The sequence below is a fragment of the Odontesthes bonariensis genome, chromosome 12, assembly GCF_027942865.1.
Source record: "Odontesthes bonariensis isolate fOdoBon6 chromosome 12, fOdoBon6.hap1, whole genome shotgun sequence".
Lineage (NCBI taxonomy): Eukaryota > Metazoa > Chordata > Actinopteri > Atheriniformes > Atherinopsidae > Odontesthes > Odontesthes bonariensis.
The window spans coordinates 19,092,027-19,112,092 of NC_134517.1; the positions used below are offsets into that span (position 1 = coordinate 19,092,027).

The 20,066-nt window shown below is 42.3% G+C and overlaps 1 protein-coding gene across 1 annotated transcript in view; it reads right to left on the reverse strand.

Annotated features, from left to right (window-relative positions):
• Positions 1-18,543, reverse strand: part of LOC142396586 (follistatin-related protein 1-like) — a 29,655-nt gene extending 11,112 nt beyond the window's left edge. The window contains exons 1-2 of the mRNA XM_075479479.1: positions 18,381-18,543; positions 18,214-18,270 (exon numbers count right to left, since the gene is read on the reverse strand). Of these exons, the coding sequence (XP_075335594.1) occupies positions 18,214-18,270 (57 nt within the window). The 5' untranslated portion in view covers positions 18,381-18,543. The remainder of the gene's footprint in view (positions 1-18,213; positions 18,271-18,380) is intronic.
• Positions 18,544-20,066: the final 1,523 nt, after the last annotated feature.

Here is a 20,066-nt window from a genome sequence, read left to right on the forward strand (position 1 = left end):
TTTGGGTAATTAAAAAAAAAGTTTGACCAACTTTAGGTGTATTCATTGGGAAGCTAGGGATGTCAGGCGTGCCACAAGATGACATAATTAAAAAGGGTTTCAACTAAATCTGTCAGTCAGCTCTGTTGGTGGGAGAAAAACAATGTGGAAATTGGACATTTTTGTCGGTTCCACTAAGCAAGGCAAGGCAAGGCAATTTTATTTATAGAGCACAATTCATACACAGGGCAATTCAAAGTGCTTCACAGCTACATAAAATCACAAGAAGGCAATAAAACCATTAAAAAGGAATAAAAAAAATAAAAGAAAGAAATTAAAAAAGAAAGAAATTTAAAACCCATTAAAATAATCATTAAGTAATTAAAAAGTGAAGAGTGCAGATAAAATACTTTCAGGTGTCGTATGCACAGCTAAACAGAACTGTTTTCAGCCTGGATTTAAACATTGTCAGAGTTGAGGCCTGTCTCACATCTTCTGGAAGACTGTTCCAGATTTTAGGAGCATAAAACTGAAATGCAGCCTCACCTTGTTTAGTCCTGACTCTGGGCACCAGCAGGAGACCCCTCCCTGAGGTTCTCAGAGCCCGAGTTGGTTCATATGGCTCTAACATGTCAGAGATGTACTTTGGCGCTTGACCGTGAAGAGACTTGTACACAAGCAGAGCTGTTTTAAAGTCTATTCTCTGAGCGACAGGAAGCCAGTGCAGAGACCTGAGCACTGGACTAATATGGTCGTATTTCCTGGTTCTAGTCAGGACTCGAGCAGCAGCGTTCTGGATGTACTGCAGCTGTCTTACAGCCCGTTTAGAGAGCCCAGTGAGCAGGCCGTTACAGTAGTCTAACCTGCTGGAGACAAACGCATGGATCAGTCTCTCTAAGTCTGGTTTAGACACTATTCCTTTGATTCTGGCAATGTTTTTTAGATGGTAAAAAGCTGCTGATGTTACAGATTTAATGTGGCTGTTAAAGTTCAGGTCTGAGTCCAATATTACCCCGAGATTTCTAACTTGATAGTTAGGTTTTAGAGAGAGAGTCTCAAGGTGACTGATAACACTTTCTCTTTGTTTCTGTGGGCCACAGACAATAATTTCAGTTTTGTCTGAGTTGAGCTGGAGGAAATTGTTTTGCATCCACACACTGATCTGTTCGATGCAGCGACACAGTGTATCTACAGGCCCGTGTTCTCCTGCCGTCAGTGACACGTAGATCTGAGTGTCATCTGCATAATTGTGGTAGGACACATTATAGCTGCGTATTAGCTGGCCTAGTGGAAGCATGTACAGATTGAACAATACGGGTCCCAGGATTGACCCCTGGGGAACCCCTAAGCTGTTTCTGAACAAGAGAATGAGGACAATTGTGCAACCATGATCACGACTATATAGAATTACTGCAATTACATGATTAATTGTCAATTGTCAGACGCCTATGGACAGCAATGAATGTTTTCATAAGTATTTCCTCTCATACATGCTGTACCAGATTCACAACCGTATTAGTATAACCCCTTCTTGTTGAGAGTAAGACGTGTCACAACTCTTGGACCCGATTATAATTATTTACCATAATCAATTAAATCCCCTGCAGTCAAAGGTATAAAACGAGTTGACTAAAAGTCACGGAAACAGTGATTTTCTAATTCTATTCCCGTGTCTTTTGACATCATGCCATTGTGCTGGTGGCACTAATCTTCCACTGCTTGAGCGGAAGATTAGTGCCACCAGCACAATCAACAGTTTACCTCGAGGTCCTCTATTTCTAACATTCAGCAACAGCGTTCAAATGAGCATGTGAGGGTATCAGCAACATGGATTTAATTAAAATCCTAAAACCATAGCTCGGCTCGTCACGATCATCACATAATCATAAAATAGCAAGTGTTTTCAATTAAATGGGCTCATTCTGCATATTTCCTCATTGCATTATACCATCTGATAAATTATTTCATTTTGCTACGCCCCCCTCATCTGCTGTGGACACAAACTGAGAAAAGGTAAATATAAATGTGACTTTTCTTCATGCTCTAGTATTCACTGCCACTACATGGTGGCTATTTTTCATAAAGTGTGTCCATACTATTGATTTTTTTATTTCAATGGAGTCATAAACAGGATACGACGATTAACAGTCGACTAATATTTCATAACTGTGGCAGCCACACTAATATTGCCGCCAAACATATAACAATACATAAAAAGAAGAGGCCAATAATTGGAATAATTAGAGGATGAGTGTGGTAGATCGAAGCTAAAGGGTTGCAATCAATGGTACCAATATCATTCAGTTAAATTTTAAAAAAGCCTCTCCAGGGTCTACTACCTGTGCTAAAAGAGACAGTCACAGTTTTAAGTTATAATCATTTAATTAATACACTATGTTCCAGTGTTCGGAGAATGATTCTTCCTCTTCATAATGTGTGTATTGTCTTACTGCGGGTTACAATCAGAGGAGTCTTACCACAGCTATGGGTATGATGAAAACAAAGCTTAAGTCTGAACAGGTTGGCTTGGCTAAGCAAAGTAGCATTTGCATTGCAAAGTTAGCTGCCTCTGTTCGGTCTGCTTGAATTACCAAAGGTGAACAGTGGTGGCTTCGCAGGGGTGACTTGCACAACCTCTGCGTGATAATGGCTAAAGACAGCTGGCCATTGACCCTATAGTTAAATAATAAACATGTGACACTTTGTGCTTTAATCAAACTGTAAAAATTACAAGTAATGTTATTGGTTGCATATAGAGTCTATCAATTATGCGATTTCTGAAGGTTGAGATGACCACCGACACAGTAAGATGCTGAGAAGATTCTAAGGGAGCTCTGTTGAAATTGTGATTTGGTGCTAACCAACATAGAGCTGAGCAAAAGACGTTATATAGATGTCATATATGGGCAACAATAGCAAGAGGCTAGGTCCAAACAATGACAAACAGGGAACTGAAGTCATAATACTGGAAGCTAAGCTAACGTTAACAATAACGACCAGCATGTTAGCACTGCGCCGCTAATCTCCACAGATATGGACAAACAGCTGAAATAAAAGTGTTTTGTTTTCATTTTAGAATAGTGTATGTGCATATCTTTTTTGCTGTACGAATACAGTCCATTAAGCCAAAAACTCATTGAGTATTTACGGTTGCTCGGCTTCAGTCTATTTGCAATACAAAGCTGTAACGTCTCCAAGCTTTAGCTCCATATTTAATCTTGAGATCTGAATGTTGATCCCAATAATCAGCTGAGCAGCCAGTGGAAAGACCCAGCACAAGCAAAGCTATCTCATCCGCTGTGGGTGTCCTAGTTGAATGGCTAATTTTTTCAGCAAACGATGTCTTCTTTCCCATTTAAAATTAATCACAGCAGCTTTTCACCCAGTGGATCATTACCGAATAAGGAGGGGTCTCTCACAGAACGGCATTATTACTGACAGTACACAGGCATATTTCACACATCATGTTCAAGTCTTCTCTGTTTTTTTTTAAATGTTTTTCTATTTGTCAGGACAATCAAATGATTTGAAGGGTTTAAGAGGATTGAAACTGAAATGTTGTGCCCTTTTACAGCTGCGAGGGACATGCCAATGATCCAAAACTGGACTTAAGGAGCTTTGATAAATGGACTGTGCTTACATAGTGCTTTCTCCAGTCTAGCCGACCACTGAAAGCGCCACATTTACCGATTCGCTATCGCACTTATACGACACGTCTTAGGCCATATAGGCTACACAGGGCTTTCTTCTACACATTCACACCAATTCATACACCGATGGACACATTGGTAGGTAAAATGTGGTTCAGTGTCTTGCCCAAGGACGCTTTGACTTGGGGTTCAGGGAAGCCAGAGGTGAACCATGACCTTCTGCTTGGTAGGCGACTGGCCACAGATAGAAATCAGAGCAGGAAAATAGGTGATGAAATTAAATAAAAATCCAAATGAAATAGAAACTAAGAATTAAATGAAAACATTTTAAAAATACTTTATCTGTGCCAAAGGGAAATTATATACATACATATATATATGTATAAGGAAGTTGTGGGGAGAGTGTGAATGTTAGGAAACAGGTAGAAGGTTGTAGAAGGTCAGGATATAGAGGTACTCACCCCCCCCCTCCCACCACATGCTGAATGACTCCAAACTGAGACTTGAGTTAAAGGGCAATGTCTTCACGCTTCAGTAGAGGAAAGCCACCTCTGCTTTCAGCTTATGATAAGGACAAACGCAGTACAACAACAGCAAGACAAAAACCTGCACATACTAACACATAAAACACTACAATGTGTGTCTTCATGCCTCCCTGTCCTTGTCCTTCTACACAGATAAACACTCAGAGCAATCTGAGAAACAGTGCGTATCTGACTGTATCTGTATCTTTTGGGCATATGTATTTATGTGTATGTGTGCATATGCTTGAGATGCTCCATTGATCCAGAAAGCCAATCAATGCTTCTCTCCTGTGGATGTCACTTTACAGCCTGCATGAATACATTCCCACAATGCACCCTGCCCTTCATTACCAGAGATAACATTGATTTAGAGGTAGTAAGCACCCTGCTGCAGAAGGAAAAAGCAAAAGTTTAACTAATCTGGCAAACCAAGATTAAATCAATGTCTTAAGGGCGGATTATAGTTCTGCGTCTATCGTCTTGACGTGTTGCTTTGCTCTGGTCGCGAACCACTTTTCATGTTATGGTTCTGCAACCTCGGTCTGGAATTTCTCGGGACGCACAGCAGTTTCCCCTCGCGAGAATTTCGGTGGGCGGTGACGAGAACTTCGTCGGCGCCGGCAGAAGTGTTTATCTTTCAAAAAAAAAAAAAAAGTGTATGCAAGAAATGGATCTGGAGTTGCTCGACATTGAAGAAGAACAGCTTCTTTTATTGGAGTTGGCGAAAATGCAAAGGAGGAAGCCACACAGACAACCGGAAAGGCACACCGAGGACCAATCACAGCCGCTTTTGTCTGCGCACTTCCGTTGGTGGTCTGCGTGCGTCTGTCGCGTAGTCAGGATTTTTCTGAGGTGCACGACAACGCGCGCGGAGCCTCTGCGTGGGGGAGTGGTCAAGATTTTGACGCTCGCAGAGGCTCTGCGTCCGAGCGTCAGAGGCTTTGCGTCTGAAGCATAAATCAGGCTTTACAAGTGTTCAGTCTCTCTCCTTTCATGTATGGAGCTTTTCTTCTTCTTAGCTCTTCAGAAAGGTGTTAATTCAGCGCTGTGTTCATTGTAAAGACTATATGTTGTTGGGTTGCACTTTTTAAACTCTTATTCACACAGTAAAAATCTAATAGATGATATAACTGTAAGTATATACTGAAGTCAATATATTCTGATGTGAAAAACAGCACAGATGTTTAGACATTTTATCACCAAACCTTGTGAAATCCAATTTCAGCCACTCTTTATGGATTCATAATAATGATTCGGAGATGAGCTGATGTGGCTCAAGTCAAGACAGGCATTACAGATTCTAGTTGAAGTCATCAGTGCGTCTCCATTCAGAGATTTTGAGCCTGTTATTTATGATTAGCTAAACTTAAACATTGAGTAAAACAGGCCAGCAATGACCGTCTCATTACATGTGGTTGTCTTTCCAACTGTTGTGACACTACGTCCATACGCAGATGTGAAAGGAGTCATTTCAGTCATAAATTTTGGTATCTGTTCCGAACCAGACAGAAAAGAAGTCAGTTGACCATGAAACATCAGCGCAGCAACAACTCATCATCTTCAGGTAATTAATGAGCCAGTTAAATAAAGTGTTGGAGACAATAGGGGATTTTTTTCACTGTCTTGGTTGGCTGTAAATTAGCATTTGTAATACAAATTGGCTAACACATTAAAACACAAGGGTGTTGTCTCAGGCTATGTACACACGTAGCCGGGTATTTTTAAAACCGAATGTTTCCCCCCCTCCGTTTATAAAATAATCTGTATCCACATTACCTCGTTTTCGAAAAAACACCTTCCACACATAACCGAACATCTGCGTTTTCACCTGTCTTGACAACCCAAATGCATTTGCTGTTTAGCGCAATCTGCCCTTGTCAGCTAAATAATAAAGTGTGCACGCAATTTTTTTGAGCACACTGACAGGTGATCGCATGACAGTGGACTGCCCCTCGATATGAGGACGTAATAATTCCGACAGCGAGAGGACTGAGGACCGGGACATGCCCATTCCTCTGGGAGTACGACTTGGGCGTGTAAAATCAAGGCAGTAAACAGCGCCTGCACAATAATAACCACTACAATTCTCAAGGCATCCATGCTTCTTCAGTAAACAAAGGTCGCACTTTAGACTTTAAAGCAGATTTGTTGTTGTTTTGGCGTATATTGTGACGTTCGAAAACGCAAAACTCCGGTTATCTCTGTCTACACGCAGCTGCATAAACGGAGTTTTCAAAAATCTTCACTTTGCCCGGAGTTTTTAAAAACATTCGTTTACGATGCGTTTTTATGCGTTTTCATGTGGATGACAGGTTCAAACGTAGAAAAATATATTCGTTTTAGCAGATACCCGGCTACAGGACCAGGGCTTTTTTCACAAGCTTTAGAGGCACTACTTAAACTGCTTTTTCCACCTTGGCTGCCTTTCTGAAAAAGGGTTTGGCAATGAACAAACAATCTAAATAAATACCAAACTGTCCTTTTACAGTTACCCTTTTTACTTTAAATGAAAAACCTCACAGAGTGAACGCTATTTTATCCGTGCAAAAAACGACACAAAAAGAAAAAAAAGAAGACAGCAGTTTGTTTTTTCTGTAAATTGTCACTTCACTGCAAAAACATTAGTCAGTCGTGCAGATAAGATGAAAACAAATGTTGCATTAGCTACATGATGATTTAAGTTGACTGGTTGACACATCAGTGTCCCTGACTGTGAACGGCACACATGTTTCATTCTTCATGCGTAAAAGTCGGATTGCAAAGTCCTTTTCTGTGAACAACTCGGCCTAATGTGACCCGTCATGTCAGTGAACGGCAGATCTTCACTCACTTCGCAGTAGGCTGTATTGAATAAGTCTGTATTGGCTGATTAGTACATTCCTTATTAGCTAATGCTGTTTGTGTCAAGCTGTTATGTCTGGTATGTCTACATGTTGTAGACTCTGCAAACAAGTCTACAAATGCTGATCCGCATAGAGAACTGTAAATATGTTTAATGTTGGCAAGTAGTATAGGTCTTTGCCCCCTTTAACATGTCACTTTTTGTAGCATTGACTTGTCCCTCCCTGCTATTTCCGTGGAAGTAGAAAAGAAAGCTATATGCCCAAATCGCACTTGTGCACCCAGAAAATGTAGTCAAGCGTTCTCAAATAGTGGCAACAAACTGCTGGCAAACTAGAGCCCTAAGGGACACAGACATGAAGCCGTGCTTCCATATCATGAGCAAATACACTGCATGCATATGGTCATCAGAAGGTGGAAATATGAGCTACTTTACACCTGACTGCAGTATGCAGAGTAAAAGGGGTTGACCTTGGCCATAAATGAAAGAATAACTCAAATTTCATCATTTTTTCTCAAGTTCAGCTCATTGTAACGCATCTCATATCATCTGTTTCTGCTTCTAGAGAAGAATTATTCATGTGATGAGTCATGTGAGATAAATGTTCCAAGTGCTGAGTAGGTTCAGATGTGAACAGCATTTCTCCCTGATCCAGGGTTTATGAATGTTTAAACAAATGTTTCCATATTTTCAATGAAAACGAAGTGAAATAATGGAAGCAAAGCAAGAAGTAAATGCAAGGGATACAGAGAAGGTGGGGAGGGGGTTGCATTCCTGAGCTGTGTTGCGCCTCAGCTTGTGTCCAACATAGTTAGTCTTGAGCCAAAACCTAGTCTGTATCTGGGTCAGAGAGGTGCCCCTGCTCTCCCACTCATCAACATTTCCCGTGCTTCCTCATGATGTCTCTCCACTTCTAAACTATCCTACTCTCCTTAGCTTCGTGAGACGTGGGCTCATGCCAGGAGTAGAGAGGGCGGACGGGGCTCAAACTGAACGGCATGTTTCCTTCGGCCCATAAAGACCTCCCTCTCTCTTCTCTTCAGACAGGGTGTACCAGAGGAGAAATGACGCATAACAAGAATGAGAGCCACTCTCACTCCACACTGTGAGCTAACTATGATCCAGTTTCCTCCTTTAAGGATATTTATGCAAGCTTGCGGCTAAATCCATCACACAGGGGATAAACATGACAAGGCGATCATCGGCTCTGGTTTTGAGTCATTACAGTGAGATGCAGCATTCGCCCTCAATAATTAAAACTCCACCAATCCCAAACCCTCAAGACCCAAATCTATTCAACTGTATCCTCATTCATATTAGATCTGTTTGAGTCAATTTCTTCTGTGCTTGAGAGCCTCTTGAGAAAAGACTTACAGTTAAACCTCCAATGATTCCCCCAGAGTGAAACAACTAACCAGACATACTTCCTCTGAGCTTAAATGCCTGGTTAGTTTTTCAGTGGTTTAAAATGGTAATTGATTGACAGTTGATAGCAGAAAAGGCAGGGTGTGTCCTTGGAATAATGAGGTCAAAGTAGGACCAATGTATTACAAAGATATGGGTGCTTTGTATGAGCCCAATGGGTGGTCTAAATATCCCTCTAAGAGACCAGATTTGAGAGTAAACCAGCAGAAACAAAGGGGCTCTGGGTAACGACCAGTTTGTGCCACATGTTATTCTTCTCCACATTTCTTATTCAGTGTGAAAGGAATTCGCCAACGGACGAATGATGTCACCCCAGACTGTAGCCTGTTATTTTACACCCACCAAGCCCGTTGTATAAAAAAAAAGCACCCTGAGAGAAATCAAACAACAAAAAAAAGGGCAGATACAGAAAGACACAACAAAGAAGGGAAGAAAGAGAGGCAGATAAAGGAATGAGAGCATAGAAAAAGTAAAAACAGCAGACAAAGAGCGACTAAAGAAAGCAGGAAATAAGTCACGGTCTGGGCAGAGCTACATCTGCTAGCAGTTAAAACGTCACCAGAGGACATAAAACACAGTGAACACAGCACCACCCCCGGCCCTGTTCCCCCTGCTGTCACCCTGCCGGGACAACAGTGTCGCCTCTTTCCTCACCACCTGTCTTTCTACCACCTCTGCTGATCCAAATAAACTTAAAAAAAAAAAAAAATACATGTCACCCTGTTCTTAACTTTTCCCTGTTTCTCTCCTGATAACCAGGTAACCTTGACATATCCTCTTAATCAATTCTAACTTTCCCTCTCTGCCTACTTTGTCACCTTTCTACCCCATCTGACCCACCCTTGCTTTGTTCCAGGCATTTCTTTCACCGTGAGGAAGGTGGAGAGAGGGTGAGAGGGAGTGGAGAATGAATAGATTCCCTGCCCTCCTCTCTCTGGCTCTGAGGCCAGTATTGGGGATAATGGCTAGAGCATGTTTGTAAAAGGAAAAGGCCCCTTTACAGACTGTAGGACGTGTTTAAAAGCGGTTTGGCTATGAGCATGTATTAGACCAGACATTTACAGTCTGATATAGTTCTGCGAGTGTATATCCACACCGTTTCTAAGCACCTCCGACATGGTAGGTTCCATAAAGTTAAAGGACACTATGCAATGATTTCTAAGGCTTTTCTCAGAAGTACATTGTACCATTTTGGAGAAAAAAAAGAAGTAAAAATCCCATTCAAAATTATCAATAGATCAGATCAAGAATGGAACTGACATTCTATAGAGCGGGAGAGGACAAAGAATTGGGATGAAAGATATTTAAAATCAGCTACAACATCTACAGTTTACACACTAGCCGAATCATTTCTCATCGAATTATAGAAAACCTTGTCTTCTTCTGTCTTCTTATTTTACTTTCCTGGTCAACAGATTTAACTTTTTGAGTCATCCACCTCCAAATCATAGGAATACCACCGACTGACCCATTGACTCCAATGTAAGATCCTTTGACATTTGATTTTCAGTGTAAACCTTTTTTTTAACTCGTTCTCGTGTCTACATTTTGTGCACCACAGAGACAAAAATAGCGCTGAAGTGTGTCGGAAAGCCTTACAGTGTGTACAGTGGTGCAACTGTGTCAACAGGAGTTAGTGTGTTGTCTTAAATCACAGCAGTTTAAGATGAGATGAGATTTGAGTGAATTTTCAACCTGAATCAGACAGAATATTGCAATCAACATCGCCACGGCAACTTGAACTGCCTCTCAGAATTCACAGAAACGGACGAGAGAAGGAGCGAGCAGCTTCAGCAATCCCCCCGTGGCCGAGCAGTAGCCAAGAGCAGCAAATCCTTACACGACGAGACTGACTCATTTCAAATGTTTTACAATTTTACCACGAAAAGTTGAATATTTGCAGACAGCAATGGTGGCAGATAATGTCTGAAATATGGTTAACTACATGTTTTTCCTAACAGCTCTTATCACACAAGTCTCTGATCGTAAGAAAATTAAGCTTGTTGCATTAATCACATGAGAGTCGAGTTCAAATAAGCCACTTTGGTCGATTTTAAGCTTACTGGATTAAAGTAGAGGGGAACAATGGTAGCCAATTAATCAGTAAACGTACTGTGAAAAGCAGCAGAGGTGAACAGATTGTATGGGCTCGCTTTTTTTTCTTCTTCTTTTCTTTATCCTTTGGATGGGAAACAATCGATGCCAATATAACATGTCACATGCTTTGACTTTGAGCTAAGCACAAGAAAAAGGTGAGAAACAGTCTCCATTCATGAATCATTCAAACAGAACTGAATGAACTAAAACATACAGCACATTTTTGTTGTTTCAGTTGTTTACCAAAACCATCCCGAGTTCAAATTATTAAATGAGTATGGGCTGAAAGTGCAGATGTTCACCTGCAATATGAGGGTCTCCACAACCAAATTAGGGGAAGGGTTAAGGAGTAACAGCCCTATTCTATGTAGTCTCAAATGTAATTGGACGATGGACTCCAAAGCTGTTCCATGGACAGTTGCGTGTCATTCAAATCCACAAAAGACAACGCAGGTGAATGAATAAAAAACACGCTCAAGAATCCGAGTCAACCAACAGCTCATGCGGGGAAATACAGAGGGATAAACACAAGTTGTGGACCATTCATGACACTAAAGAACAGGAAATCTAGAATAGACTTTAAAACACCTTAAAACGTCAAAGCAGTTCTGGAAGAACATTCTTTGTACAAATAAAACTAAAACCAATCTGTATCAGAGTGAAGGGGGAAAAGTATGGAGGAGGCTTATAAGGTTACATGAAATATGCATTGTCTGTAAACACATGAAGGCTGTGTGTTGACACGGTCCTGCGTGGCTTCCTGGCTATGAATCACTATTTACTGATGTGACAGAAGCAGCCGGGTGAATTTTTTAAGTGTACGGAGATGTATTACCTGCTCAGATTCAGGGCACCTCACAGTATAAGAAAGACCCAAAACATTCTACAAAAGCAACACATGAGTGTTTGAATGTAAAAAAGATGCAATGTTTGCAATAACCGAGGCAATCCTCTTATCTAAACCTCATCACATGTGGCATTTCACTCGCTGAAGACAGAACTTAAGATGTAAAGACCCACAAACAAACAACAACTGAGGTCAGCCGCAATGAGGGCCTGGAAAAGCATCACAAAGGGAAAAAATGTTTCTTTTTGATTCGTACATTTTCTTTTGTCTTGGTTCTGTACATTGGTCCCCATACATGAACCTAAAAACGGGTGAGTTCTTTGAAGAGCTGTTAAAACACCGAGCGCATCCTCCAATTTGGTTGTGGCTACCCTCAAATTAAAGCTGGCATTTTGCACTTTTAAGCACATATTCATTACACAACTCAAACTTTAATGTATTTTAATCAACAAATTCTCTCAGAGTCCAGTTATTTCGGTGGAAAACCCATTTGTGTAAGTTACAGCACACATGGCTTCATTATCTCTTCCCTGCAATCCCGGAGACTTGAGTGCCACTCTGTCATTTTTATATATGTCTGTGGTTCCCCTGAGAACAGGGTGTTGGTAATGATAAGACACCAGTACAGCTGGTAAGTTAAATGAGGACCCCTTTCAAGCCAAGCCAAGAGCGAAGAGAACAGACTGCGGGGACATCAAACGCAGCACAGGACCACCTTTTTCCTCTTCACACAGCTGAGTGTTACCTCACTCCCAATCTCGCCTGCTATAATTGCATGACTGTGGCTCCATCTTCTCTCTGTTTAACATCACTCTATCTCACCGCCCCACACAATCCCTGCGCAGGATTCATGACCGGCTGTTGAGCTACAGTAATTAGAGCAGGCTGATACAGACAGAGGACACAGCGTCCCCCTAATGCTCCTGTTTCCTCCACCTGGGCAGATATTTTTAGCCCACCTTGAATGAGAAAGAACAAGCATCAACATGGAAGCACGGCAGAGGGCTTGAGTGAGAAACCATAGCTCAATTAGGCGCCCTAAAGGCAGTCGGCTTTCACTATTCTTTATCCTTGTCTGGTAGCCTTGTTGAACTTATTTCCTCTTAATGTCTGTATCTTTTTTCTTTTTTTTTAAATTCCAGAGCACTGATAACAAAATGAACCACCATGTCATTCAACCCCGTCTTGTTTTACTCAATACAACCACAGAGAAAGCCATAAAGACAGTAATATAAACACTCCTCTTCCTCTGTTTATATGCGGGGACGTCTGCACGCAGGTCCCCTGAGGCTGCAAACTCTTATGACTTTGACTATTCTTGCGTACGACCTCCTTTGCATATCAAGCTGCCGGTGTGCTTTAGCAAAACATCAACATTTTATCCACGAGATGCATATCTCTCTTCCAGCCTGCAGACACGCACTTACACATGAGGCTTTCCCTGAGTCCCAACCTCAGCCACCCCGCCACACATTTCTGAGCAGCTTATCTTCAAACGCAGCGATTTCTCACCTCGGGAGGCACACAGGCATTCTCTTTGATAGCAAATCAGGAGTTTCTTTGCTCATTTGAATGCCTCAAACTCATGCCAGTAAGTAAAAACACCAGTCGGTGCAAATAAAATTTCGTATTCACCCACTACTTTCTCTTTTTGCGCTATGCCTTCATTTAACAAAGCCAAAACACACACCGTGTATGTTGATCATACTTCTGAGAAGGCTTCGCTCCAACTTGTTGACCTCCTTTGGACAGCACACTGGTATGCAAGCTTAGGCTCTTCCCACGGCAGTCAACAGGCCATATATTGTCAAAGTAATTACCTTGGGAGAATAGATGCCTTTCTAATGTCTCCCCATTTACTACACTCAGCACAGCCTGCTGCGCGCTCTGTCTCCCCCATGCCATACCTCACAGATCACGACCAAGGATTCAATACAGATGCATACAATGGCACATTTAGCAGCCAGCAGGCGAAACAGGAAGGTCAGCAGGGAGGGCCCCGCGTGTCTGCTATGAGCAATGTTGTTGCAGCTGAGGCACTAATGGCCATTAAGCTATGAAGACAGACTAGGCAGCAGACAGCTTTCCTATCTTGTGTTTAGCTGTAAGTCACTGAAAAATCTAGGCTCTAATTAGGCAAAAGTTCTGTGTTTATTTATCTCGTCTTCCTGTAATTTTGCAGGTTTGCAGAGGAGTCAGCGCAGAGCCAGGTGTTCCATGGCTGTAGCCTTTGAGGTTCTTATCCTCAGAGAACACTTTTGGAAATCCAGTAACTCAATTTAAAACGATGAGAAAACTTCTATGACTCTGAAGTACGTATAATTACAAAGCTACGGAAAGCAGATGGCTAGCTGAGCAAAGAGTCTGGGAACAATACATCAATTTACAGGTGACAGGCTTTTTCTTTGTTGGAATCTGTTGCCCGGCAACCAGCCATAGCCATAGGAACTCAAAGCTTGGAACGATGTCACATTCAAATTGATCCAGTCACAAGTCAGAAAATCAGAAAGATTTCCTCATTGTTATGCTCACAAACTGGCCAGTGACTATTATCAAAACTAACTGATAACACAGCGTTTTGCTGGGTTTTGAGCGTACAAACACTATAGTGTGTGATTTAATGAGTCACAAAGTACGTTTCAGCAATTTTCTGAGTCAAAAATACAACTTCAGTAGCCTGGAAAACCAGCGCCAACTGCTGGACGGCAAAATGTTTTGCCTGCGGTTGGGTCTGGCCTCGATCCACTTGTCATTTTGAAAATACTGCCCTGAATCTGGCAGATGGCAACTAAACCAATCACAACGCAGAGATGTGTTTTGAATCAACGCGGGCGGGCCAGAGGGTTCTGGTGCGGGGTTTTGAGGGAGTGACGACAGAGCAGTGCGACGTTGGGCAGTGGAAGCGAACATAGACAAGCGAAAGCACAACAAGAAAGATGGCGGCGGCAATGGAACAGTGCTCGTTTGATTCAGCCTTGGCACACAGCCATTATAACGAACAGCCTTGCCACTCTGTATTAAGCCCCATTGTACTGGCTTTTTGGCTGCAGTTCCACCAGAATTCCACTGGGAGCGTCGGTGGAGACCAGAATGAATGGGGCCCTATGGAGCTAGATGCTACAAATGGTCAGTTTCACCTAAGTCTCCTCAAGAGCGCTCAGATTTGAATGTAGTTTCTGAGAGCTCAACATGGGTTTCAAGTAAAAAATCTACTGAACGAGTACATATATCGCTTTGATTTCTTACTGGTTGGCTTCTTGTTGTCCACAACGCGCTAGCATTGTGCTAATGACAGCTGGTCGACCCGCTATGTATGACGTCATATACACTTCAAATCCTTTTTTTAAGCAAATGAGTGGCTCTAAAAATCTAAAACTCAGCCATGGGTATTTTCTAAACACCCTTTTTCGAAAACAACATTCGAATTACTAGAGAAAAAATTATATCTTGAGATAAGGGCACGAAAGGGCGTATAGCTCCATAGGACTCCATTCATTCTGGTCTCCAAAATTGAGCGCCCCACGTGGAAAGAGGGTGGAACTGCAACCAAAATCGCCTCGTTGGAAACCGGAAATGCACCGTGAGTGGCGTATCTGTCCTATTATAGAATCTGTGCTTGGCATCAGTTTTGGAAGAGTCCCCTCCCACCAAAGCTTTCTGTCGCGCTTACTACGTCACAGTCAGTTGCGCTGATTGGTCAGAGCGTTGGCCTATAGGCACAGACGCGGTTTGAAAGACAACGGGTTGTGCTCATCAACAATGTTCCGTTGTATCCATTGATCGGTGCCAGACTAAATTAGACATCCAATCCATTTAGGCTGGTTTATCAGGCTACAACTTCAGCTGATCTTTCCCACTGGGAGCACAGAAATTCTGACGTCCAAGTTCAACACCCTAACTGTGCCTGTTAAGCTAAGCTAACTGGCTACTGTAAAATATATAGCTTGATCATTATCATGGTTACCCTTTCCCACATGTATGTAGCACATCACTGGAAACTGTGTGCATGAAACGCCCTCTCACAGCTGGGAACACTCCATTTGTTTAGGTGAGGGGTGGCACCTCAGTGCAACCTTCATGAGTGGGGATAAAATCCTTTTCTAACTGACAGAAGTTCCTGAACCATCCAGTCAGATGCTTTGGTTCTTTCAGTTTCAAATCAGCAGCACTATTACCTGCTCTATTGAAATGTGGGTACAATCAGATCTTTTCAGTCAACACAGAGTCGGGACATCAGTGGAAATGTCAGTTAACAGCAGTTTTTTGTTGTTTTAACCTCCCTCTAGTGTATTCTAAATTTGATTAGAAGAAGACCACAGTGCAGTGAGATTGTTTGTCTTCTCCTCTATCCAAGTATTTGTCTAATTTTCCCTGCAGCAGTGGCTTAAAACATCTAAAGCATCAGTTGTTTTTCTTTCTTTCATGAACAAGGCATTGGCTAACTTTAAAGTAGTCTGATTGGTTCCCATAATCTTGCCCCCAGACCCTGACATAGGGCTCGGGCACGTGACGTCACTACATGAGCGGCGGCCATACTGGAGGCTCAGAACTGCTTTGTTTACATTGTTTTCCACTGCGCGCAGACGTACTCCCGCCTGGTCTCGGAACTTTCTTCGTTGGTTTATCTATTTTACTTATTGTCTTTGCCACTATGGTCGCACGTTGCTGTGTCCTGGGGTGCAATAGCGTAAGCTGTGACAGGAATGGGGGGGAAATCGTAAATGGTTTATCTTTTTAACGGTTTCCTGCTTGGAGGCGCACCCACGGAGACCAAGTGTCCGAGATAACAAAGCGTCGTCGACTAGCATGGATCGCTGCTGTAAGACGACCAAGCATAACTTTCCACTCAATCCCGGTGTCGATGAGAGTGTGTTCTCTGCATTTTCATTGTGGTAAGTTACAGACTTTTGTGTGCTGAGGTAAAGATCCCCGCCTTCACAAGAGGACACTGTCAGTTGGAAGCAAGGGATGTCTCAATGGGTTAAAAGCGGAGGACAAATTTCGTGTGTATGCATGTATACATGACAATAAATCTGATCTTAATCTTAATTTAATGTGGAAAATACAAGGAAAATTGCCCATCTCCAAATTCACATGGAAAGGGCGATTGGAACTGTCAGAAACAATACACCTTTTTGTCAGCAAAAGTACCTATCAACATAGTTCTGCCATGCGAAGGTGAAGACAAAACATTCTTTGACAAGATTGTGTCTGTATGTTGTACTCTGACCACCATGAGCAGGAGTGTTGTGCAAAGTTGAAGTCGTCTGAAATAAATATGCTTTGAGATACAGCCAAGTGTGTGTGTGTTTCATTATTTATTTACAAGTAGAGTAACATGACAAAAGTGTAAAGTGTCATTAGAATTGAAACTGTTGCAAAGTATAAGCACTGACACCACATACTATATACGCAATTATGTCCGAAAGGGTGAACTTAGGCAGTAAATCTTCGTCGACAATCCATTCCTTGCTCGGTATTTCATAAGGGTCCAGTCCGTTTATAACGCCAATCTTCTGTATGTACCGATCTCTGGCTTCCTTCTGTAATGTATCCCGGTATATCCCACATCCTTTCTTCGATTTTAACATGCTTTTCTCTCACTTTTCTCTCACTGTTTGGTCCTTGATCTCCGTCTTGCCTCAGGGTTTGTTTACGAGATTGAGCCTCCAATATGGCGACCATATCCCAGAATGCAACGCGTGTGCCCGAGCCCTATTAAGCCTGTTTGCTTCAAACTTTCTACAGGATTTGGCGCTGCCACAGCATGAGTCATCCAGGCTATGATAAAGACATTAGTTAGGACTGGTTCTGAACCAGAACTGGAAGAATGTCTGAAAAAAAATGCATATTAGAAACTAAGGAGATTTAAAGAATTCGACAAGGTGATAAATTCTTACAGTCTGAAAGAAATGATCTCCAACTGACACATGTAAAACCTAATCTAGCGGCAAAAATAAAAAAAAGAAAATGCGCTCAAACTTTACCAGACCTATTGTTTGTGTTGGTCCCCATATGCCATCAAACCACCAAATCACATTACCTCTGTGTTTGCTCAGAGGCTGGACTACTTAGCGCTGTGGTGCCAGAGCCATGAGGGGAGCATTCTCACAGCCTCTTAGCACACAGACGGACACTTGCTCTCTTTGACTGACCACTCCAACACATTGTTTGTGTGCCATCAGAGCAGATGCCAGTTGGCAGAGCGTTTTGCAGCAAAACATCCTACAATATTGATGAAGAGGGCCATTAAACCCCAGAGAGAGAGAGCAGGGGTTTGTGAGATGCGCGCAAACGGCAGCCCGCCCGTCAGTCCTTTTCACAGCCGCCTGTCACCTCCTGTGTCACCTTCGTCCTCTTACATCAGCTTTTGCTGTGCCGCTAAGTTGGCAAAATAAGAAAATAAAAAAATAAAAAACTGAGACTAGGAGCAGAGCGGTTGTTTGTGTGTTTTATTCAGTTACAAGTTACTTTTCCATTTAAGCGATGATTTTTAAGGATGATGCTTTTATGTTTGATTTTTTTTCCCTGTTACACTTTTTCTGTAACAAGCACAAGGCTGGCATGTTTGGTCTCCTTGGGGAGGATAAAAGGCCAAATGGCTTCAGGACTCGGTGAGGTCTGTACAAGGCTCACTTTCACCACGACACCGCGTTATCTCGACACATTCCGACCTTTTCCAGATGTGCAGCTTCGAGAACAAAGCTGCCGTGCGAGTCTCCGGGTCAGCTTTTTTTTCGGAAACCGTTAGAAAGTGTCAAATGCAGGCGCGACACGAGCTTTTAGGTGATCATTTCCAGAACCGCCGGGACAATACTGTAGCTGTAAGTTTGAAATAACGAAACTTACCTCCGCGTTACAGAGAGCCACGGCCAGCACAAGGAGCACGGCGACACTTCGCAACATCTGGAAACAAAAAGAGAAAGTATGGTTTATTGAGAAGGGAGGGAAACAGCAAACAAACAAATCCATCTGTTCTCGACATGGAAAACTTGTGGAAAATCTTCTTTTCGTACGGTTTCGACAAGGCGGCTCCACTCAGCAGAAGGGGAGCTGGTCTGGGTTTTTGTCCGGACGGAGTCGAGCTGAGGGTCCTTGATTTGATGAAATTTGAAGAGCGCTGAGGAATGCCTGCCAGTCCGTCAGTCTCCCCTCCTCCTCTCTTCTTCTCCTCTTCTCGGCCAATGAAAATGTGTGGAGTCCTCCGAGGACGCTTACAGCCGAATAGAGTAGGAGGAGGAACTGGAGAAAGTGTGTGCCGTCTCTACATTGTGTGGCAGTTCAAAGCTTGGTGTCCATCACGGCATTAATCCATATTACCTGACCCTGCAGCGTCCATCCACCCATCCATTATCTTCCACTTATGCAAAATTGCCTGCCTAGAAAAGTCCATTTGTTTCAATTCAAGTCTTCTACATAGATTATGTATAACAGATGGATGTAGCCTCACTGTCTGAGAAATGAGTGAAGGTACTTTCATTAAACCTGCATTTCATGGCCAGTAGGGGGCGACTCATGGGGCGGCGAAAAAGTTTAATAATTTAAGTCTGTTGGAAAATTACCAACTTGATCTGTAACCCCAGTAACCTTTGTAACCTTCCCCTTGTCAGTTTATGGTCTCAAATGTCTATGTCAGAAATCTATGTCACGTGGTTCCACCACTTCCCTTCTTTCCATATGCTTTGTGTCCATAATTCTTCGAGACGTAGCTACTGCGTATGTCTCCTTATGTTAAGCAGACAGTAGTCAGGAGTCTCAGCTTGGGAAACTAACAAAAGTTGCAAGAATTAGTCCAACCTAAAACAGCTCAAACCATTGGTGTCCACTGACACTTTTAACTGGGGCATGTGCGCCAGTATTGATCTGCTGTGTCCCAGTATAATCTCACATAGGACTTTTAACTAATGTGCAGTGTGAGATTTGAAATAATTGTTAATGGGGCCAGTTATTTTTACTAATCCGCATCATCAAATAATGTTCATCAATTTAATATAATCTGAAGTGAGCGCCAAATGGGTTAACTTTCAACCAGTCAGTAGTCATCTACGCGTTGCATTATCACCGGAGCTTGGTGTTAGCTTTTTGGAGGACAGTATGTCTGTCCATTTGCGTTACAAGTACGCTACTATGCAAAGGCCCCACCGACAGATACCCCTCCGAAGGTATAAAACAGCCCTATGGTCACAGTGAAGTTACCTGACTGCTTTTCCCACAACAAGTTAATATCTAATTGCATTAGTATTATAAATCTATATAGATTAGTTTACAGCTTTGATTGGACTTTAAATTCTTTTTGGCTTTTACCATTTGGATAACATGAGACATTAGGGAAAAGAGCAACAGAAACCAAGAAAGTCAACAGAAAGATGGTTATAAGGGAGCTGCATGAGACCTGAGACGGGTAAGAAACAGGTGAGACCACATACCAGAGATCAAACTGAGTGAGGGTTGCCACAGTAAAACATCACATACCGTTACCTTTGCGCATGCAGAATATTACATTTCTGCCAAAATGTGTTTATGAGCATAAACTATATAGAAGCAATTTTTTCATCAAGCTCAACAGCCTCCATCATTACCTTTACCAGTTGTTTCAGTTTCAGCAGCAGCTACATGTCATGCCAGAAATGACTTCATGGCAGAAATACTGGGTTTATGTAACATGCTGTTTTGCACATTTCACATGCGCATAATAATAGGCC